General features: G+C 44.8%; 1 protein-coding gene across 1 annotated transcript; it reads right to left on the minus strand.

The window, feature by feature from the left end:
* Positions 1–346: 346 nt before the first annotated feature.
* akna (AT-hook transcription factor) lies at positions 347–24076 on the minus strand. The gene is given in 26 exon segments (XM_048258226.1): positions 347–2588; positions 3245–3404; positions 3610–3720; positions 3900–4019; positions 4215–4346; positions 4914–5053; positions 5401–5565; positions 6526–6688; positions 7201–7319; positions 7321–7473; positions 7717–7817; positions 8021–8294; positions 8536–8703; positions 9404–9591; positions 10143–10302; positions 10489–10607; positions 10955–11014; positions 11159–11283; positions 11547–11697; positions 14387–14461; positions 15219–15525; positions 16303–17485; positions 18042–18267; positions 18497–19004; positions 21445–21534; positions 23804–24076. Coding segments are annotated over 24 exon segments (4917 nt in total). The 5' UTR covers positions 18767–19004; positions 21445–21534; positions 23804–24076; the 3' UTR covers positions 347–2341.
* Positions 24077–24687: the final 611 nt, after the last annotated feature.

Below are 24687 nucleotides of genomic sequence, written 5' to 3' on the forward strand. Positions count from 1 at the left end.
AGAGGACCCTTGTAGATATGAGATTTACATGTAAATAGATGTGTAAAAAGGATAAGGATAAGGGTTCTGAGTCCTTTTTGTAACACTTCAAGGGGACCATAAGTTACTATTCACATATTGTAAACATTTCCCGATAGCACTGTAGTAATGTATTCAAGGCAAAGACCCTCCACCAACTCTCGCTTTCTTGTCTGGAAATACAGTTCAGCACAGGTCACTGTTATACTGATAATGCAGATAACCGATACTAGTTTTTTACAATCCATGAAAATTAAAGCAAGTATATGAAAACAAGAAAGTTCATTGTCATCAGATGTATTTAACTGAACATTTGACCTCAAGGAAGGAGATTTAAAGTTTTTATTTTTTACGTAACACTTCAAACTTTAATCATACATTCTATCCATTTTTAAACACAGCAATTCATCTTCAAGAGATCATTCAACTTTTTCTTCAGGACGGCACATAAAACAGAGTATAAATGACATGAAAACAAACAAACAATTATTTCATTTACCATAAAAATGGCTACAATTACAAAAGAACCCATTTAAACAAAATGATCCACAACACAGCTGAGATCATGTAGACTAGAGCTTACAGTACTTTTGATTTTGAACTGAGTAACATTCGGAATATACAGGAAGAAATTAGGAAGTACAAAACATATACGTATTCATTTCAAATAAGCTTCATATACATTATAACTACCACTCAGTCATGATACACAGGTGAATTTTAAACATTGAGATCTACACCTGAATGTGACATGGGCTCTGGTATGTAAACACAACCAATTATCTTGCCGAATGATCATTCATTTGTCATTAGATGACTGTGGAGCCCACATGCAGATGACTAAGAACATTGTTTATAAGAACAAAATTGTCAGGAATCCAAAACATTCCTTTTTAAGACTTTTTTTTCATAAGTAATAATGTGTAATCTAGAATTTATCAAGTAGAAAAATAGATTTACAATATTTAATTATTTCAAATCATAAAGTTCAAAGTTGGATAATTCATCAGAGCAGCAGAAACACATATGTTTCAAATAAAGTTGTTATACCCTCTGATCAGCATTTTCTTTTTACTACTACCCAATTACCTACTCTTGATGTAACTTAATCTGTCACAGACAGGAATTCAACTTACAGTATATACTGTACAGTCATTGCATGTATAAATAAACTCATTTGAGTTCCAGACATATGAGGGAAGAATGTATGTCTCACACTGGTTACGCAACTGTTGGAAACATTTTCTATGCATCCAGTATCCTTACAGCATGTAAACACTTCCATAAAGGGCTATTCATTCATATAAGCAACCATAAAACAATAATTGACAAATGTTTATAAAACTAATTATTCATAGTCATGACTGCACTGATAAATTGTGTAAGCACTCACAGCTCGATATATCACAATATAAAGCTTCTTTCACCTCTGTAATGTCATCATTGCCATCATCAAGAGGTAAAAGAAGCTCTAATGGCTGAATACTTTATGAATGTGTTTATGATGCTTTAAGGATTCAGTAAATTGTTACCCAAGAGTTTATTTTTTGTGTGAAAAAAGAAGTCTTGGCATATCTACAACATAACTACAAGTATCAATTTAAAAGCTTTGTATAGCTGCCATGCTTTGTATACCTGAGAAAAATGTTACATGACTGTTGCCTTTTACCCTGAAATCTACATCTTGAATCTTCAACAAATGGAAATGACCATTTAGGAGCATCACTGCCCTATAACTAGCTCTGAGCCTGGCTGCTATACCACTGCTCAAGGGACAGGTACTCCCTCCCTAATTCACAGATTCTAAAAAAGGACAGCCTATCTTTGCTTCACTGTAATCACAGAGTGCTTGACTTATAATAATTAACATATTCAGCAAGGAGATAGTACTTCCAAAACTACTCATATAAGCACACTTTTTGTACAATTGTAAGAGCATAGTTTTGGGGAAGACATGGACCCAAACCAAGGGCCATAACTGAACAGAAAGCAGCATAACTTCTATTTCATATGATGGTAAATAAAAATGTAGTATAGTGCAGTGTTAATGATCTACCTCAAATGAGTACCCTATATAAGACAATAATGACTGTCAGTAGATTGCCCACTGACATGCTTATAGCTACAGTAAACAGAGGAAACAAAAACAAACAAAACAACAACAAAAAATCATATGCTACAATTTGCTGCCATTGGCAAATGTTTAGTAATATTTACATTGCTGCATGAAGTTCTTGTCGACAACAATGACATCCTCAGTGTCAGACCGATGAAACTCGGCCTTTAGGTTTCACATGCCCATTCCCTCTGACCTGAGCCTGCATCAGTAGAGACAGGACTGGGAGAGCGCCCTCTGGTGTTGGAGGCCAGTACTGATGGTGCGCACCATACGCTTGGAGGAGCTCTTCATGTCTGCAGCAGCGATGATGGCTCGGTCGAGTGAGCTGCTGAGAGACCGCCCGCGCTCTCCCTCTCGGATCCGGTAGGCTTTGGCTTGGCTGGGTCGCTCCGTTCCCACGGAAATGTACGGCATGGGTATGGCTGCCTTCAGCTTGGGGCCGGGGTAGTAGCTGTGGAGAAGGACAGAGATGTGTTGCAGTAGAACACATCACATCACACAGCACTGAGGTACAAGTGTTGCACAGACACACACACACAGCATGCAGGTTTACTGTCAAGTTATACACTGTATGATCAAACACAGTTAACATCACGGTCAGTGCATTTAGTAGCAAAACCTTACAATAATTCTCAGATTCTCAATTGCATTGTGCTTTTATTGTGTTGTGCGTTGTCACATGTCGCCCTTCAGATTTTATTTAACTTAATTTATTTTCAATTCTACATTACGTTCAACTTTTGAATTAAAGTTCCTCAGTAGAAGTTGTGCACAATGCAGTCAGGCAAAGTATTGAACCCATGATGAAACACTGTTCCATTTCCATGTAATATAATGCAAGTCTGAAGATAGACTGACATTCGAGCAGGCCAAGTCTTCCACCTCCTATTCAGTCAATCCATTCTCACCATATGCCACAGAAAAGCTTGAGCATTTCAGACATGCTGAACAGAGCTGTTTCACCAGTACCCCAACGGCTCTCCATAAAACACAGGACATGACATGACAGAGTCTGCAAGTCTGTGTTTTCATCTACCAGTGTGTGTGTGTGTGTGTGTGTGTGTGTGTGTGTGTGTGTGTGTGTGTGTGTGTGTGACTAGCACTCACAGCACAGATGGGTAAACTGGCACACACTGAACCATGGGCACGCTACCCAGCACAGCGCCGGGTGGAGGTGCCAGGAACACACGCCCTGCGTGCCTGCGTGGTGAGCTCTCTGGGCGAGGCTGTCTGGAGGACGGGCCGGGATCACGGTCCACCTGACGGTCTGTCAGAGAAGGGGGAACAACATGGCCTTGGGTGTGACACATTGAGACAAAAGGTAGCCGGCAAATCCACTTACAATATCAGCTATGATAAAATCCAACCCACCATCCCACGGCCTAATAAAATGAAGACATCCTGATTTAATTTCACTTTATTGGATGGTGTGTCAGGCCTAGATGACTTTTGTTTCGGTGTGGACGACTGACCTGTCTGAACAGCAGTGCTTCGTCTGGACTCTGAGGATCTACGCAGTGGACAGCAATGGGAGGCCGAGCGACTGAGACGCTTCCCACTGCCACTCCTCTCTGGACCTGCCGCTGAAACACAGAGATACGCACAACACCACCATGAGGGAGACGGAGAGAGAGAGAGAGAAAAAGACAGAATAACCGTGAAGGTGAGGGAGAGAGTAAAAAGATAGAATACACAACGCAAAGGAGAGGGAGATAGAGAAAAGGAGACCGAATAAACACGAGCTGTCTAATTTTTCCCTCACCTGGCTGAGCTGTGCCCGGATTGGCACAGTGCTTTGAGCCGTGGTACGCAGTGCCCAGATTCCCCCTCTGGTTGGCATCAACAACGTCTTCAGGCACAACAGATGGCCCAAGGCGCTGGCCTGACAACAAATAACACAACACCACACTGAGTTCCATCACACTTCACAACAGAATTCAGCCGCATTCACCACAGCGCCAACAACTACTATCGACTCTAATATCCAACACCTGTTACTTCAAGGTAATATTAGGTATATTCTGAAATAAAAATAAATAAATAAATAAACAAATAAATAAATAAACTGATGTCATACAGGTATGGCCTCCACTGCTCTCCTGTGCTGCTGAAATCACTGTCAGACTCTCTCTCCGAGCTGCTATGAAAACTGCTGTATATCTCATCTCTTGTTTGGGCTCAGACTGGGCATGCCCAGAATCATCTAAGGCTGGAAAGATACAAACCCACTTTGTACAGTTTTGATGTACGAAAGCTCAATCTACAGAACCGTGTTTGAGGAAGAACATGTAAGAAATGCACAGGCGTCCTTTCATGACACATTGCATTGACATATTGGCATATTTGGCTAACTAGACAAAACAGGAAGTAGATGATAATAGTTCAAGTTAATTGCATCTACATTTACAGTTCCATTTATCCACATTAGGCTAGGTCAGTCACTTCTTAACAATTCTAACAGCTTGTCCTAACTGCACGCGAGTGTTTGACTGTTGCATAGCATTGAATGCTCTCTGTCCACACTGAATCTGTTAAATATGCCGTTCGATTGAGTCTTCAATACAGCAGAACAATGCAAGCTAAAGAAAGAAAATAGAAACAGGGCATCTGACAATAGTTCTGCCCAAAACGATCTGCTACATCACGCTGCACAGCATTGTGTCGCATTGCATTCAGTTTCGGACATTCTAATTGAAAACAAAGAAATCACTTTGATGCTAATGCTCACTCACGTGGCATGCAGTTAGGACACAGTGTAAGTATCTGTCGCACTCACTCTCTGGCCGAGGGCGGGGCATAGACATTGATCTGGACCTCTGGGTCCTCCTCTCCACCACCACCTCTTCCTCCTCCTCCTCCTCGGTCACTCTGTTGCTCTCTCCATCCTCCGCTCTCCTGCTGTTCCGCTTAGATGGCCTAACAGAAAGAGTCAGAACTACAGCTCAAAATACAGCTTCAAAACTATGCCCAAGGTGAATAGGACATAACTGCAGCTGTAGCAATACTGGTAGACTAGAGCAGAGAATCTGTAGCAGTCTGCTCTAAAATGTTGTCACTCATATGAGTGTACATGTGAGGGATGTACCTATGAGGGTGTACCTGTGAAGGGTGCACCTCAAAGGGATGTACCTGTGAGGGATGTACCTATGAGGGTGTACCTGTGAAGGGTGCACCTCTAAGGGATGTACCTGTGAGGGGTGTACTTGTGAGGGGTGTACCTATGAGGGGTGTACCTGTGAGGGGTGTACCTGTGAGGGGTGTACCTGTGAGGGGTGTACCTGTGAGGGGTGTATCTGTAAGGCGTGCTGTGTGCGGGTGGGCTGTGTGGAGAGGCTGGCTCAGTGCTGGTGGAGAGGGGCACACACAGAGTCCCCTCCAAACACTCCTTCAGTCTGTTCACCTCCACTTGCAGGGACTGGAGGGCCTCACTGCAGCATGGGTGGACACACACGCACACACACACACACACACACACACACACACACACAAGGTTCATTAGGAAAGGTAAGGCTTCAAAATCCCCAAAATGAAAAGTGGTGTTGAGGGACCTGGTGGAAAACCACTCATGCAGACCTGTGCTCACGACACTTGACATGCTTTTGTTTACTGTAGGTCTGTTACACTGGCACACTGCAGTACATAACCTCCAGTCCACACCATGCCTTGTACACACTGCACACACACTTACACCATGCAGGGTTAAAGCATCACACTTGAGTTCTCAAAGTACCTCCAGTCTAGACTTCCATTTCTTATGAACCAAGAGGTCAGCTCTACAATGAAATGAGGGCCACAACAGATTCAATATCTCAAAACATCAGGAGGTGCAAATACTGTCATCAATCAATAGAAATCTTCACATATCTCTGGAAGGTTATTGACAACAATATCGTTTTACTTGTGTACGCATACGGACTACCACACAGCATATTGCATACTTTGTGAAAAAAAGTACTGGCAATAATAAAAAAGTTAATAAAAACAAACTTGGACACTAATCTATAATCTTAACATATTGTTGCCAAATTGCTGAAGAAAAGAAGACTGGCCTCCCTCCACCATGATGGCCACTCTGATGGTGAGGCTTGTCCAGATCTGAGCTGGGTCTCACCCAGCGTCCTCCTCCCCTACTCAGCCATCTGGCTCCACTGGGTGAACCGTCCCATTTGCAGCAATGCCATTTATTGCAGTGCAGGAGACAGGTTTTGTTTTACTGCGTCTCGTTTTTATCATCCTCTCCTTTTTTTTCTGTTATCTCCTTCCTTTTTCTGTCCGCCCGCCCCTGCTGTGCTGAAAGCAGCCCAGCCAATATACTCAGATGGGAGCCATAAATCTCTCTGCTTGTTTGTGCCACCCATTGCCATGGCAGTCCCTCGCGGACAACTCACCACTGATTGGTCAGCTGGACAGAACTTTGGGCTTTGAGGTGGTCGCCATGGCGATAAGGCGCAGACAGGGAGGAGTTTCGATGGTATACTGGCAGCTGATTGGTCGCTCGTCTGTAGTACTGGCTGTTCTGTTCCTTCTCCTCCTGTCCTGACAGGGAGTGGGCTGAGATGGATGGAGAGAGGCAAAGTGAGAAACAGGAAAGAAAGAGAGAGAGAGAGAGAGAGAGAGAGAGAGAGAGAGAGAGAGAGAGAGAGAGAGAGAGATAGAGAGAGAAAGAGAGCGAGAGCCACACCAGTAATAAGTGATTAGTTGGAGTGGCTAAGCTTTAATGATTTACCCTAAAACAGGGCATCTTTATGACATTCCAGAGATATCAAAAACTCTGCTCACTCTTCTATGAAATCCCTCAATAACATTTATTGTCTTTTTTTTATTAACCTAGGTTATTGAGGGGTTTCATAGCACAGTGAGAAGTACTCTATATTCAGTCATGGATTTGGTCCTAATGCATGACTGAATGTAGAGTTTGGGTCTATCTGATCATGTGCATGGTACATGCATATATCTACATGGATGAGGACTCTATATGCATCTACAACGTAAGACTGTCTGTGAGTTTAAAGTCAACGTCTTGTTCTACCTCTATGCGTGTGTGTCCCTGACCCTGTACTCACTCTCACTGGCCCCACTGCTGGTCCAGGCCTGTAGTGGCTCCCTTGCCCAGCGCTGGGGGGAGCTGCTGGAAGACAGGCTGGGAGGGGGCCTCCTCTCTCCTCCTCCTCCTCCTCCTCCCCTCCTCTGCGGAGGTGTGGGGGCTCCTCCAGCTGACCCAGTCGAGCCCGCCAGAGAGGGAGGCCCTCTGCTGGGGGTCACGGGAAGGAGGTCGCCCTGAGTCAGTGACTGTCACGGGACTCTTAGTTTCCTCGGTTTCCTCCAGCAGCGTTGTCCTATAGAGAAGGGGAAAAGAGGGAGAATTCATATAAATTGAATAATATGGTTACCACTTATGCATGTAAATTATCAAATGGAACATATTACATTGAGATAAACGAATGGATACAGTGCAAAACATTGCGTAGAACAGTGTACACACAATTCCTGTTCAATTACTGTTGTTTTTCCTGATCTAACCCACATGGGAAATGTGAGATGTAATGAGAATGGTAAGCCTGAGGAAATCAGGCCCTCACCTCGCCTTCTCCCCCTGCTGGATAGGACTGTGAAGTGCAGGAGTCAGGCGGCTCTCGGAGCCCACAAAGCCACTGTCAGTCTCCGGGGACAGAAGACCATCCTGTAGGAGCAGAGAGAGAAACAATGATGTCCTGCTTACTGGTTAAAGTGTAAATAACGATAACAGATCAAACAAATGAAAATTAATTTAATTAAAGTGAATACACTGAAATATGGTATACTGAATTGATTAAAACAAAGCTCCTGAACACACACAAAAAGGTCCTACAAGTATATAATTTACAGCAGTATTCCACCACTGACCTGAGAGGGCGCTCTAGCATTTCTGGCCTGGGCCTTGTAGGTTCTCTTGTTGAGTGTTGTGGTGGCAGTAGCCATCCCGTCGCCCAGGCTGTAGAGGCTGCTGCTGCCCGACCTCCTGCTCCCTGAAGCCCGGCTGGGGCTGGAGACGTCCTGAGCACCGGGGTAAGAGGAGCAGCGCTCCAGGGGGGCTCCCCCCAGATGGAGCTCCGCCAGGCTGCCGCGCAGGGACTCTGCACCGGGCCCCGTGGAAGGCTCCAGCGTTGGGAGGGACCCCCTGGAAAAGGACACCATCAGTAAGGGTCTGAAGAGGTTGGCCAAGAGTACATTCAAAAACCTTTCTTCAATTATTGTCTCAGCTCAGTCTCTGAGCTGTCTTTGTGTTTAATATTTCATTCTCACTAGCTGATATACACAATACAAAATAGTATGACCGTATGCAGTCTGAATTCAAATTCAAAATATAAACATCAACATTCTGCCTCATAAAAAAAAGTGCTGGGAGTGATAGAACTCACAGTTGAGGTGGACGGCTCTGGCCTTGTTCGCCGTCACTAGGCCAGTGTGGTCTCGCCTCTATCCCATCATCCCCTGGGAGAGGAGTGGCATCTGGGTCGGGGGTGCTGTGCCAGTTGGGTCTGGATGCCACGTCAAGAACCTGCGGCAGCTCCTTCACACTCTGATACCTAAAAGATGGACGAGAACTTATCCACCTCTGCTTCTCTACCTTACCACCTCACTGCATATACCCCTTCTACTTTTCAGCAGAATTCCAACCCCTATTCAAAAATGTAAAAAAAAAAAAAAAATGTGAAAATGGTTCGTACACTATATTTTTTTTGTGTCCAGTAACCTGACTTCAAGCACAGTAGCCATTCCCTACAGGCATAATGACCACACTGTTCTGTCCTTCCTCCTGCTCCACTTGTGCTTACTCTCCCTCTCAGTGACTTTGCTTTGCATTGTGGGTGAGACGAGTGACACAGGGGTGTGTTGTGCGCCAGAGGCTGTTCAGACTCCAGTTACTCGGCAGCCTTGCTTAGGGATGCACAGTGTCAGACGCAAGGGTACAGCGCACCTGCCCTTGATGACTATGCAGCATGCCCAGTCTGTGTGTGTGTGTGTGTGTGTGTGTGTGTGTGTGGCTGTGTGTGTGTGTGTGTGTGGCTGTGTGTGGCTGTGTGTGTGGCTGTGTGTGTGGCTATTGCATGTGTAACAATATTAATACGTGTGTGTGTGTGTGTGTGTGTGTGTGTGTGCGTGTGTGTGTGTGTGTGGCTGTGTGTGTGCTGACGGCTGGCTGTGTGTGTGTGCGTGTGCGTGTGCGTGTGCGTGTGTGTGTGTGTGTGTGCGGTGGGAATAGTGTGGGTTATTTAGTGGACTCACTGGCCCAGCAGATTGCTGAAGTCCCGCTCCACACACTGGTGCTTCTGTTGGAGGGGGCGGAGGAGGAGAGAAGGCAGGGAATCCTCTTCGTCTTCGTCTTCCTCTTCCTCCATGTCGACTCCGCTCACTGAGCTCACCTCCACCCTGATGGTCATCTGATCTCCCACACCCACAGGACACACTGGACCCTGAGAGAGAGAGAGAGAGAGAGAGAGAGAGAGAGATGAGAGAGAGAGAGATGAGAGATGAGAGATGAGAGAGGGGAACTAATAAAGTGATCTTAAGATATTGAGTTTTTGAAGGTATTCGTAATTGATGGATGGGTATTCACAGCAAAGTTTATACATACAGTAATGCATGATCCTGTATTTAAATCAAATCTACATAAAGATCAGATCATGCAGTATTGTAAGACCAAATGTGATCTCCCCTCTTCACACCTCTACAACAGCACCACCCGGTGTTCACACTAAGTATGGTTTGTTCTTTTCACTGTAACCATTTGTTCAGTCATTCACAGTAATTACAGTGCCCACAGTTGTATCTGAGTGTGTGTGTGTGTGTGTGTGTGTGTGTGTGTGTGTGTGTGTGTGTGAGGGAGGAAGAGACGGAAGTAGAGAGATAGCAGAGAGATAGTAGAGGCATAATTGACACCCAGGGGAAACGGTCCTGGATGCTTGTTGTGGTGTTGTGCACCACAGCTCACCGTTGGGGGGGGTTGAGTGGCGGGAGAGACTACCTGTGGGCGTGGCAGCGTGTCACTCTGCCTCGGGCTCAGGGAGATCGGATGTGGAGAGGGCTGAGGCTCGGACATGGGCGAGGACTGCTGGGTTTGCTCCACCCATTCCTTCAGCTCGTCCAATCGCATCCCTGACTGGAAGATCTGTCCTTCAAGGTCCCTGTGAAGTACAGAAATATGTTTGTGTGACTGTGCATGCAATGCTAATTAGTTATGTGCACAACCAGTCTAAATGATTCTCAATGTATTAAAAAACATCAATAATCTTCTGCCAGTCAGGGGTTAAATATCTCCCAAACACATATTAAGACACACACACACACACACACACACCAACAGGTCTTACCTGTTTGGGTCAAAAGGTGTGAGCCTGCTTCCTGTCTGCTGTAGGAACTTGTGCTCCTCCCGTGCGGCAAGGTAGGCCCTCTCCAGAGCCTCCTGGCCCTGAGCCAGCTCATGCAGGCCCTGAGGACACGACATGACACAACACACATCAGACAACACCTCCAGATGCCTACTACACTGCACCACCATCATCTACATCATCTTTCATCTTTCTCCTCATCATCCACCTCCTTCATCACCATCCTCATCACTGCACCATTCATTATACTCAACATCCTTTCATCATAATATTCTCTTTCAAACTCTCTTTCCATTAAAACTAGGTACTATGCTATGTTCAGTACATACTACAGACTGTTTCATTGATAGAGCAAGACAAATTGTCAGTAGCTGTAGGTATGCAGCAATAGAGCAACATCGGTAGTACAGGTGTATTAATATGCAGCTCTCATTTACAGCTCATCTACCTTCATCTGCTCATGGGCTTTCAGTTGACCTCTTCTCAGGAGCTCCTCAAATGTGTCAAGCTGTTCGAGAAAAAAGACCTCTCAATTTTGAGACACACTACTGTATGTAGAGTGGGGCTAATTAGTACTCGTACAGCCCTTTTAGCCTTTTTAACACTTGGATATTAAGATTCAGCAGTTTTGGGGTGGCGTGAGTTGGGGTACCTGCAGGTGGAACCTCTGGACCTGAGAGAGCAGGGCTGTGGTGAGCTGCTCGATGGCACGCAGACCCCTCTGTCTGGAGACCGAGTCCACGGAGGAGGGCCGGGCAGGGGACACGGCTGCATGATCTACAACAGATAACGACCAAAGAGTCCGTTAAACCCTTTCTCAGAGAGAGCACTTGTGTGGTCATTTATGATTCTCTTTTTTACCATCATAGATCTGTTCTGAATGTGTGGGGACATAACCACGTCAAATAACTCAATGCATTTAAGCTGCTATTATTGACTGTAAACTCTAGTGAGACCAACAGTCTTTATAAAGTCTGTGGAGTAGATTTTTTGCATGGGTGCACGCATTTTCTTGGTATACTCGAGATGATGACCCCTACCTGAGTTTGACCTTTGGAGAGTCTGCTGAGGTGCATCCAACTCAGCCCTCTGAGCCTGAGGAAAACTAAGGGTCATGACCTTTGACCCCTCCTTCACGGACCCTGATTGGACGGAGTGGCTTGGCTTGGGTGGGTCCGAGTACAGGCCAACCTGCAGGCCAGTTAAAAAAAAAAAGAGAGAGAGAACACATCACAGCTCATTCCAGGCAACTGGGGAAGGTTCTGGAACATAGTGAACTGCAGACTGTGAAAAGCAGCAGCACAGCACCAAGCCAATTAGCAATTTCAACAACACTCAGCAAAGTCTGAAGCTCCTCAAGCAGACTAAAGAGCACTGAGTACCCAGGACTCAATCCCAATGCTGGCTTGGAATTTTGCCATACTGTTCTGCTAACACACTGGTTGCTATGTGGCGTCTCTCCACCATGCCTTCTATGAGCCATCTTTTCTTGCAGCCATCTTTTTTCGTATTTTAAATCTCTTATATCAGCTTGACTGAAAATCAAATCTGAAATGCCTGCAAGCGCCACAGTCTGTCTGCATGCATGGCGAAGCTGTATGCACAGTGCAGCATGAATAGTGGGAATGCCTTGTGCATGTGTGTTTGGTGTGTGCGTGTGTGAATGTGTGTGTGTGTGTGTGTGTGTGTGTGTGTATATGGTGTGGGTGTGTGTGCTGTGTAGTGAGAATGGTGCATGCAGAGGGCCAGTGCTGTAAATTATATTCCCTGCCCCCACCCCAGTCTCACAGCCTTTGTGCCACAGTGATTTAGAGCTTCCCAGTGACCACTGCAGGAGATGAGGCAGATAGACCTCTGCAGCCAGCTAACCCTCTGATTGGCTAATAAAACCCAGCCAAACGAAGGGGACAGTTTACAGCCAGTGTCATGAGAGACCTGGTGCAGCTGATAACACCCAAGAGTATTTTACTGCTGAATGATGAACATATTCTGGATATTTACGGTGACGCACTACCATGCACATTAACACACAATCTATCTATTGACGTTCACAATCAATTCATTTGTTCATGCATGTGCAGACCCACATCCACAAATATGCATGTACAACATTGTAGTAACATAGAGAGCAACACAGACATACAGACACACTTCTACACATTTCAGACATAGCCAAAGGGTGGCACTGTGTGACTCTCCCCCTGCTAAGCCTGTGGCAGACAGTAAATCACAGGCCCACTCACCCCTGAGTGACCCGCCTGGCTACCAGTCAACATCGCCCCCTACCTGCCACGCCGAGGCACTGCAGTGTCAGCTGCCTTACCCACTCTACTAACAACAACTACCAGTACTATCATCAACAGCAACAACACACACAACTCCTTCTGACACTCCTTTTTCAGATCGCTCCAGCCCCTCAGCTTACTTGTCAGGTGCAGGAAACCGGTCTCCTTCAGCATCCACTGAAGAAAGGGGGTGTGTGTGTGGGGGGGGGTGGTGTTTAGGGATTAGACTGGAGGCCCATTCACTCGTGTCCCACTCTAGTCTGTCTAGAGTGGCAGGGGGACAGATGGTGGGAGGAGAGGCAAGGAGAAGAGGTGGAGAGGTGGAGAGGTAAGCTGGATTTAATTAGTGTGTGGAACTGCGTCGCTCTGAGCAGCAGGTAGAGTGCACTCGACAGCTTACATCAAAAGCAAAGGCACTACTGTGTTTGTCACTTTGTTGAGTTCAGTTACAGCCTACTGTGCGTGTGTTTTAGTTTGGTGCAGTTACTCAGCATGAATGGTGTTGGCAGAGACTGATGACATCACTTCCTGTTTGTCCCTCACGGCAGCACATGACTGCTGGTCGGCCGCATGCAGGCATGTGCTGCGGAATGGCCCCCGGAGCTTATATGATTTCACTCCTTCGTCTGGTCAAGTCAGGACAGATCAGATGACCTCCCTCATCAGGACCATTAGGGGAAATTAGCCAGTAAACATGCCAATGGTCAGCCGAGCGGCTAATATTCTCTCTGGCCTTTCAAATAGGCCAGCAGGAAGCAATGACAACACGATGTCTGCACAGCGTTGACAAAAACACACTTGGAAAGGCCTGCAGCATTTACGATTGCGTTGAAGGCAGCTTTGCACTCCGCCAAAACATTTAGCACTTGGAGCCACATCAAGACAAGGCTAATATAATGCATTTATGCCTAAGATGGCTTTCTTCACATATCTACTGTAACTCACACTGCTTACTAGACTTCTTCCCCTCACAATCCTTATGGCTTCACTCAAGGATCCACATGTTTTTCTTCCCATACACAAACATTTTTAGGGCATTCAATTTTCACTGCATCTCCGCAACCACAAGGGGGATGTCAGTGCCAGGCCACACACCGAAAATAGTGCCTGCTCTCTGGATGTCGCCTCCAGAGGAGAAGGGGTAGTGTGGTTCTCACCGGGGCTGTAATCAGTGGTGGGCGGCACACAAAAGAGTCCGGCTGCCGTGAGTATGTGTGTGCTTTGTGCCGAGGCGGGCAGCCACAGCTTCAGATGCAGAGCAGGGAGAGCTAAAAATAACCCAGGCAGACGATATCAAACGACAGACACAAGAAGTGGCATGCAGGGGTGGAGAGAGAGAGAGAGAGAGAGAGAGAGAGAGAGAGAGAGAGAAGAGGGGGGTGCTGAGGGGTCCAGAGACAACGGACACTGCACATCGAGTGAATAAGAGACAGACAGATGAGGGGCTGGAGTAGAAGCTGCGTGCCGAATGAAGTTAAATTAACCCACTCATGTGCACTTGCAATGTAAATATGCAAGCATATGACCGTGCACATGACTACACAGCTGTCCACAAACTCAGATAGGCACACACGCACACACACAAATAAACAAACCTTGGCCTCCAAGCGCAGTCGGTCAATAGTGTTTTCTGCCGCAGCATATTTTGTCAGCAGTCTTTTGTAATCCTCCTGTTAGAAAGATTAAGGCAGTTTAACACAAACAAAAAAGAAGGAGAAAGTTTAAACTATTGAATCCCAAACAATTCAAGACAGCCTAATAAATATTGCATAAAGCCAAGTGCTGTACTACTGGGAAACCAAACTGGCACCACACAGATTCAAGTTTAAATGTTTATGTCTAGATGAAGGGCTTCTTTCCAAGGTGCAATTTTCCTGCTTCATCACTGCCAACACTTTGAGGCCTCGTTTCATATTCAAACTTCAGTCTGGCACTTGGCATTAAAGGAAAAGTTCAGAATTACACAATCTGGAGTCTATCTGTAGATTATAATGAATCTAAATTTTTCCAAAACAACGTCAATCTGTGCCGTTTTGATTAAGATCGGAATATGCATTTACAACTGAATAACATATAGCATAGCCTTTGCGGGCCGCTTCACTAGGTCAAAGTAAATCACTCTTTTAAGCCATTAGCTAGCCTCAAAATAACCATTACACATCTATGCTGCTATTATGGAGAGGTTCCCTGAAAATACTGAAGTATTACCTTTGTAAAACTTCTCCTTTAATGAAACAGTACTTTGTGTGTGTTTTTGGGTGTGTCTGTATTTGTGTATAAAATATAATGCTAATGAAACCACAGACCTGTTCATTTTTCCAAGGTAAACAGTTGATACAGGAGGCAGAAGAAGTGGGTGCCATTGTGACACCCAAAGGTGTGACACAGGTGGAACAGTCCCGGTCACAGAGATCACAGAGAACATACCTGCAGCTGCTGCATCAGAGCGGTGGCCTGCTGAGGGTCCCGGAAGCCCTCGGGCACCGTACGGTTCAGGGGCCCATGGGGCCCACCGTCGCCAGGGCATGGAGACTCCTGGGGGTCCTCGCTGCTGCTCAGGAGCACCTCGCGGACAATCTCCGCCGGAGACTTGAAAACCATCAGGGGCTCCGGGGGCTCGCCATCCTGCTGGACAGCATGCTTACTCTTGGGGGGTTTGTAGCCCGTCTTGGGAAAGTGGACCCGAGGCTGGACTTTGGAGAAGTCGGGGGAGGGGTGGGTGAGCTTCCCTCGCCTGGTGAGGACAAATGATTCAGTGCACTGACAGGAGGAGTGCAAAGAGAATAAATGCAGCAAAGAAAGCTCGGGCCAAGTATCACATTGTGTATTAAAGTCCAGCTCTGCCCAGCGACTTCCCTTTGTTTACACTGGGATAGATTCCAGAAGCCCTCAACTGAATTAAGTTTGAGGTTTATTTAAGTGATAAAATTTACAAAAAAAGATTGAGTTTGGCCGATCAAGAGAGAATAGTATGATGGGTTCAAGCCAAGGCTGATACAAAATGTTTCATTTATATTCTGGCCTGCTCCCATATAAATAGAGTGAAATTTCTAGGGAAAAAGCAAGCTAATCATATCAGAAGCCTAATTAGTAACGATTCTACACTAGATATAATGAAAATTACCAGAGAAAAATAGTAATCAAAAAAAGTTCTCAAAAGGTTTTCTCTGAGATAACTTTTAGTCAGCAATGAATAAATCACAAGTACTACTTAGCTCAGGTGATCCATCAAACATGGCCTCACCCTCGCACAAATGTTGACCTTTTATGACCAGATTTTACCCTTCACTCTTTACTCTTTTACTCTTACTATCAACACTGCAGAGTGCAAATACAGAAAAAGAAGACTTGTCTATGTTTTTAGAATATGTGTGATGCATATGCATTGCTCTCACATCTGGTTTAGCCAGTTCCATTTGTATCACTTCCAATTGTTGCAGCTTAGGGTTCTACTTCAGTTGCATGTCCGGCCATAGGACACAGAGGGAAACTCTGAAATGAAAAGGCTTACCTGATGTCTGTGTGGCTAGCAGCAGGGCTTGTGCTGAAAGCAGCACCAGGCCTCCTCCTCTCAATCTTGCTGGTCTTTGGGCTCCTAAGATGATTATGATGAGTCCTGTCTGGAGAGGAGCGGGGAGGTGACTTCCTGTGTCCAGCCCTAGAAGGTGCAGGAGCTGAGGATTGTGGGCTTTCCTGAGAATCATGCTGGTTTCTTCGAGAAGGAGTTGGTCGAGGAGGACAAACACTAGAGTCTGGGAGGCTCTCTGTGCAGGAAGCTTCTGGAAACTTCTCCTCCTGAATCCCAGGGAAGTCTAAAGGATCTTCCATGGACAGGTGCAGGAGGTGGGAAGGAGGAGAGATCAGTGGAACTGTATGAGGAACAGGGTGAGGTGAAGGAGGTGGGGTGTGGGAAGTAGAGTGCCTTGTGAAACTAGATATGTTATGTACAACCTTCTGTGGATCTTTCAAGTCCTCAAAGGCTTGTGGGTAATGCTCCTCCGTCTCCCCTCCAGCATGAAGGTCTGCCTTTGGAAACCTGTTCTTTCGGCTCTTATGATGAGTTGGCCTAATAGGAGATGATCTGGATGGTGAGTCCCTGAGTTCAGCCTTAGAAAATGTCGCATCTGAAGACTCTGGGCTTCCCTGAATAGAACGGTCGGTTTCCTCATAGGAGTTTGTTGGAAGATTTCTTGGTAAAATTGATGAACTAAGACCTGGTTCTAGCCCTAAGTTGTTCCTGTGTCCAAGCCTGAGTTCAGACTTGCAGACTGAATGGGAAGGCTGAGGAATTTCCTGAAAATCAAGTGGACTTCTCCTGGGGGAGGGTGTTGGGGTCAAGTGATAACCAGTTTGCTTGCCTAGCTGGTCTACCTTCATGCTCTCTCCGTCAGAACTTTCTGGTCCGTTAGATCCAGTCCTATATTCTGAGTCACAGTGGGCTTGTCTCGACCCAGAATTCCTTGCTCTGACTTGAGGGGCTGGGACATTCTGGAACTCCTCCCACTCAGAATCAGCTACTTCATCCTCAGTCGTATCCATCTGACTGTGTCCATGTGAGGGAGTCCAGTTCCTGTTCCGGTTCTGAGTCACCCTATTCACGTCACCGTCACCTCCCACTCTATGCTGTCTCTCATCCTCAGTCCAGCCTTCCTGCAAAGTCAAACTGTCCTGCCCCTCTAGAGAATGATCCTCAACTGTAAGAAAACAAACAAAAACAAAAATTGAGCGACAACTTCAAACAGAACACTGGACTGTTAAGCAGTACTCAAATGACTCTTTTTCTTAAACTATCTGGAAATCATGATGTTAGCACTAGACTCTGTGCAAATCCAGACTGGATTGGACTGAAAATATTTTCTGATTGGCTGACAGGGGTTACTAATTCTGTATGTCAGCACACTTCTGAAGTAGATCTGGTAAAAAAAAAGTTGAATCATTGTTCAATGTCAATGCTCTTTTGAATGGTAACTAAAACAACTACCCACTGAACCAAAAACAAAGTAGGACAACAAACTGAACAGGTTGGCTTCTTTTTATCCTACACTGTATGTTTTTTTTTTTGTATGTTATAAATACATGCCTATTGCCTACATACATGAGTGGTAACCAGGGTATAAGCAGAATAACAGCCTTTGAAGGTGTTCTGACATGGAATTAATAAACTTGTCGGAGGAAAGTTCTTTGTCTCAGCCTCGTCCATTAATTCTGTATCAGGACACCTCGATGGCCATTATCCCTTACTTAACTCACGCTGAGATGGAGTGTTTGTGTCCTCTCCAGCAGGGTCAGAGTCCAGGAGTTCGCTCAGGTTAAAGCTCAGATCCTGCAGAGTCATGGGGGGACCCTTGTGTGGTTCGGGTGTCCCCGTGTCCCAAATGCCGCTCTGCTCCTGCTCCTCATCCCACTCCTCTTCCTCTCCGAAACCCTGCTCCTCTTCCCCACCCAGACCCCACTCGTGCCCTTCTCCCTGGGACCCCTGGTGGGAAACACCATTTGCACAGATATAGTGGAGAGGGTCATAGCACAGAAGGTTGCTTCTCTTATCTTTAGTTCTCTGGTTTACATATTAAAGCTATCTAAATATTAATAATGTTTCAACGTGGGCCATTCTTCAGAATATCTAATATGCTCTTGTAATGATGTTTTGCATGTGGATTGTACGGCAAACTGAAAACACTATAAAACAAAGACCATGGAGTCCTCACCCTCTCAAAGTAGGGGGACGAGCCAAAGTCATCCTCGTCTGGATCCATCTCCTCTCCCAACACCAACATCAGCTCTTCGCCCTGGGTCTCCTCCAGGCCGATGATCCCCCGCTCATCCATCTGGCTCTGGAACTCATCCACCTCCTCTCCTCCACCTCCCTCCCAGCTCAGCTCAGCCTCCGACCCCCCAGGGCTGGCAGGAGAGGCAGGCTCTGGGGCCGGGGTCCATTCCAGCTCCCCAGCAGTGATGCTCTGCCTTTTCCTCTCCATTCTCTTTCTCCCTCTTTCTTTTAAGTTTCCCCACTCTTCCTTCCTCACCTCACTTGTCTAACCACTTGTCCTCTCATAGTCCCACTGCCATATGGGGCCCCAGGACTCAGGGCAACAGGAAGAGCCATGGCTGGAAGAGTTCCCCGTTTAGACTTGAGTAGTCAGGCTGGGTAACGTCCACCCAAATGTCCACTCAAAGCAGCAGGGCCTGAGGGCGCTTCCAGCTGCGATATGGACCCTAAAATGAAATACCCACAGAATTAAACTATCTCTATCGCTGCACTCATGTGCTCCTTTGTGTACTCATCAGCCTCTTAAAATCGAAGAAGGTTGCACTTGACAATGACCACAATAATAACAAACATTATCCAATTGCAATAAGGAGAAATGCTTATTCTCATCACCATAACTCAGTCAGCCATTAATCAACAAGCTGTCATACCTCGCTTGAGCGCACAGTTGTGCATAAGCAATCTCAATTATCGTTTCTGAATATTTGTCTAAATCAAAACTCAACAATCAAAACGTGAACTCACAACTCACAAGTTCACCTTGGAAGCATTTGGTGACAACATAATGACATTCAAATGTGAGTAGTGTTAAAGTAATTTCAATAAAGCTGAACAATTTGAAACGTAATGCATACCTGCTGATATGGGTAAATGAACTGGGATTTTTAGTCTGAAACTGTCAAAAAGAACTTAGTGTCACAAAGACCTATCCTTTGTGACATTTGTGAGGTTGTTGTGTGGGGCAAGCTGTTCTAGAACCCCGAATTTGCACTGGTGGATAGTTTCCGTGACAACCACAGAACAACAATGGTTACTCTGACAAGCCCAAGAGCTCAATGCAGCAATCTGCCTCCATCCAATCAGCATTCATGGCACTCTGCCTCAAGAAAACTGAAGTGAGGTTTAGATAAGGGGGGGAAAGGAACTTCTTAGCTTTTCTCTGGAGCAGCACATCATCAAAGGGAAAATAATACGGATATGCTTGTATTTTTTTATTGGAATGGGGAAAGTCACACCAGGACTTTAGATGCACATTAGACAGACAATAGCCTTCTCTTGAATGCAAAAAGATACCTACTAACTTTGGAATCTCTTTTAAATCTTGTATTCTAAATTCTTGGAAATCTTATAATGCAGCACGATTTAGCCAGTGGACTTTTACGATAACAATTGCAGGATTGTTAATGTTTTCTTTAAACATGCATGTAGGTTTGTTGAGAGACAAGGGGAGGCTGCGCAAAAGTGCACATATCTCTACAATGAATGAATTACATTCAATTTAAAGTACAACATGCAAAATCATTGTGTGGTGGTCAATGTTGATATTGTGGTGGGCCGCCACAAATAAGTCAATGTGTGGGAAACACTGCTCTCTGCATCAAACCAAGTGGATTTCTTAAGTGTCATGACATACCAATAAGTCTTAGAACAGATGCATGTATTTGGTTGGTGTGTGTGTGTGTGTGTGTGTGTGTGTGTGTGTGTGCATGCATAAGGTAATCGTCTGACACTGACATGATCCACAATAATGATGTGAAAACCGAACGGTACAGTCTGCAGGTTTGTGCTGAGACTTGTGCCAGTAGTGACAGATTTGGGTCTCTTCCAAGACAGCGTCCCCCCACCCCCGTTTACCCTCCTTAGGTTGACTTAAATCACCTTTCTCAACAGAACAATGTGCTGAGTATTGTAATATTTACTCCACTTCTTTTGTTGTAGCTACACCATCATAATAATATCTAATAAATATGTAATAGCCTATATTATACAAACAATGCCTGACAAAGATGCCAATTACCAACGTGCAGGCAGAGAACATAAGAGGACAGTGACCCCCTGAAATCTCTACAGGTCCTTATCAGGCCTACAGAGGACAAGTGTGACTTTCAAAGACATGGGAGGGCAGACTGATTAGCCTACTCCCCTCATTTCTCATTTGAAACACTAGTCTAAATGGGGGGTTCTCCGACAACGTCCAACACCCCGGCTTAGCCAAAGAAGATTAGCGGAGGGTGCTATGACTAATCTGATACATGGATGCATCACCAACATTTAACACAAACACACACACAGGCTCGCCTTTGTAACCCATTTGAGAGAACAAATGGCACTCTCACTCAGAGGCTGTAAGACCAACGGTCCTTTCGTAAGCAACTACAGAGACGCTGTTACACTGAGATAGTGTGGATTAAAAGAAAGCATTTCTTCTCATGCAACATAAAATACTCAGATTTACTTGATAAACATGCTGTTTTGTTTTGTTTTGCTTTTTTTAAAGCTACTGGTTTACTGTGACTATTTCTGTGACTGTGATATATAAGATTATTGTTCCAAGTAACATAAGATTTCCAAATCCCTATGTAGCATGAAATTGTGTCTCTAATTGAATTTGGGTGACACTTTTGTTGACTAATGTAAGTAAGAATTGATTACTACAGTTATTAAGGCCAATAAATAACTTATAAGATGCTGCACATTTTTGAACAGCTGGACTGTAATGTAGGCCTACCAAATTCCATGGACAACTAGGCCTATATTACAGCCTTGAAGGTGCAACAAGTAGGCCTACCATAGATATTGACGAGAGATGATTCTAAGCCAAGCATAACTATAATCCACTGTCAGTGTGATCATGTACAGCACATGTAGGCTATCACAAGCACTCACCTTCCAAGCAGGTGTTCACCTCATCTTATTACCACTCGCGTCCTGGCTGCGTCTGCAAGTCACTTCTTCCGCAGGAGCTGGGATATCCTCCTGACGAAGGAACGCAGAGCACATCGAGATGTCAGTGCGCACCCACACACACAGATAACACACTCGCAGTGTCTATCACCGCCCACAGCTCTGGCTGGACACTAATCCCCAGGGTGCAATGCAGCCGGTGCGTGTCTCCGAGTCAGGCTAATTAGATGCCTGCCCGCTCCTCCAGAGGCTCACAGGAACTCCCCACCTGTCAGACTCACTAACTGCACTCTGATTTCCCCCACACTCTGACAGCAACTCGGCAGCTTCCCTGGGCCAAGAGACTGGTGGGAAGAATGCATAGCTCCCAGATAGACTTGTGGGACATGTGGAGGTTACAAATCAGAAGGCCTTCGGGGCGTAATCAGCTTAGGAGACGAAGGGGTGGATAAGGCCAGACTCACTAAAAACAGACTGGTCTGCTATGGTTACTATAGTATACACACATTGTATATGGAAACCCTGCAGTGTAACACAACCAAACCAGTTCAGGACAAACTATGGCACAGTATAGGTGCTTGTTGGCAATGGAGCCCACCTTTTGCTCAACTTAGCCATATAGGGTTTGTTTGAAAGCAGAGACACAAAACAAGAAAAATGTGTATGGTATGATGATGATTTCAAAAAACTTCTTTTAAATAAAGACATCGACTGATTGGGGTCTAAAATCATGTCAATATCGCAGTGTGTACAGTACCTTGGCATTAAAATGTCAAATTGTCGCCATTACAAAATCACAGGAAGTGCACATTTTCTATGGCAACATGGGCTACTGATCTTGCAACAGACTAATTATGATGAAACAATAAACAGATTCAAAATTAAAAACTTTAGCTCTAGTCTATGTGCAAACAGGATGTGAAATAATGTAGGCTTTCCAGCTGCCTCACACATTCCATGCAAAGGACAGGTTTCCTTCGCATTACTGACACTAGAAATTGGGATGTAACACCCACTGTCAGTGGTATTTCTTCTGGTCAATGAAACACCCATTCTATTCAATCCAACCAAACTTTAGGAACAGTAGAATAGCCACAGTAGGCCTACTCTTTAAATATCTGTTACCAAAATGATTGCAACCTCTATGGGTTGATCCTGTTTGCTGACACCTGGCCTAAATCACAGTGTGGTAGAACGGACACACATTCCAATAGGCTGGCAAAACCAGGTTAACAAAAGCACAGACAAAAATGTCACTCTCCCAATAGCCTATAGCCAATCACTTGAAGAATAGCTTACATCAGCAGTTCACTATTTGACAAACAAGAGCTCATTCTCTGCTGAAAGACTAAAGACTAGGCCTACTCCCTTTCTCAAATCAAGTAGATGCAGGTTTATTCAGATTATTTGGTCCGAGTAACATTCATCACTTTCGTGTTAATTAAAAGACCTTCCCAGTAACTAGGTCTAGGCTACCTGTTTGTGAAGCCATAACAGTTTATTAAGTTAGGCCAACAGGATTTTAGAATGACGACGTAGGAACAAGTACTTTACAGTAAATAGTATCTCCAATGTATAGAAATCATCCATGACTGGAGGATATTTAAACCAGACTGATTTAAACCACAGGGAAGGGAAGACAATTTGAAAGTAGGCTATGTCCTACTTCTTGGGGCCTACTCACGTATGAATTTTACAAAGAACAGACATTTATTTTTCATTCAAGATGTTACAGGTATACAAAATATAAAGTCGTTTAGGATATCCCTACCAAGCACCTTTATACTAAGTTATCGCAAACAAGCTAACTCAAATGTTGCATTTTGCATTCCCAGATGTTGATTAAACAATCTTGACTCTACTGGGGCTATTATTAAGCTAAACAAGACAAGCACCTAGCTAACCTTGAAATTACAGTCGTGTCGGCTCGTCATCTACCTAAATATCACAGCAATAGTAAATCATAGCAACTTTCACTTAGCTTCGAAAAAATTTCACAACTCTCCTTACGACCAGTTAAATGATACATCATACCTTACTTTACCTTTTAAGACACCACATTAGAGTCCTCATAGCAAGTGAAACATCACACACAGTGATGGTCTCATGGTTGCCTTGTGAACCGTACACAAACTAACGCAACCTAACGATAGCTCATGTCACCAAGCGACTGGCGGAGCACGTCTCCCACTCCTTCGCTGTCGAAACTTCAAGGTGGCCCAGCACTGCCGTCACTTACAATATAGCATACAAGTAAATGTTGCTAATCACATTTGTTTTTATCTAAATAACAATGTAATAGGGTTACAGTAGTTACTGTTTAAAATTAAAACTAACTAACCCGTACGTAAATGTTCCGTCGTAGCTTTGTCTTGAAGCACAGCACAGCACAGCCGCCGCCTACTACTACTACTACTGTTTGCTTGACTTCTTGTTCTTGCCAAAACCAACGGTTTTCATCTTAATCTGTTAACCATAGGATAGTCTAGGTCAGTTCTATCATAATCTTAGATTCTCCTCGTGTTACAGGACATGTAAAGTGGCAGCGTTCGCTTTTATATGAGAAGACTTCTTTTTTTCTTTTTCAAAAAACTAAACGAACGCGGTGCTGTGATTCGGGGGGCGGATGAAATCTTTCATAAAATAAACACGACGCTTCGAACTCGAAACCGATTGGCTGGTTGCTGCTGTGGGCAGGATTAATGTTTGATTGACGTGGACTAACTACTTTCACAACTCAGTTGAAAGATGTGCGTGTGTGCCTGTTATTTGTAAGCACCCTAAAAGTGACTACTGCATTCAAAGTATTTTTAAATTCGAATGAAATCTAACTTTGGCCGTCAGTTGCCTAGCCTATCTTTCAGAGTCTCACAAAATCATAAAATGTATGCTGTTGACAGACTGTGACAGCAATTAAACCTAACGCCACTAGATGGCTGTCTGATTTAATTTTGGTGGTCTAGACTGGTTTTGTTAAAGCTGAGAATTGGATTTGACCACTAGATGGAGACGGTAGATTGAGAATCACAAACTGTGCAAAATGGTTTTAAACACAGCCTGTGCATGACATTTTCCTGTAATTTTCAGCATAATAGGCCAAGGCTATATAGCCTATGCTGTAGGCATACATGTGCGCCCAATTGAGAACAGCAATTGAGGTGTCCAAGATTAATCTCAGGATCAAGTGGATGTTACAATTGCACAAAATTAATCCTTCCGATATCA

The sequence above is a fragment of the Alosa alosa genome, chromosome 12, assembly GCF_017589495.1.
Source record: "Alosa alosa isolate M-15738 ecotype Scorff River chromosome 12, AALO_Geno_1.1, whole genome shotgun sequence".
In the NCBI taxonomy this organism is placed as follows: Eukaryota; Metazoa; Chordata; class Actinopteri; order Clupeiformes; family Clupeidae; genus Alosa; species Alosa alosa.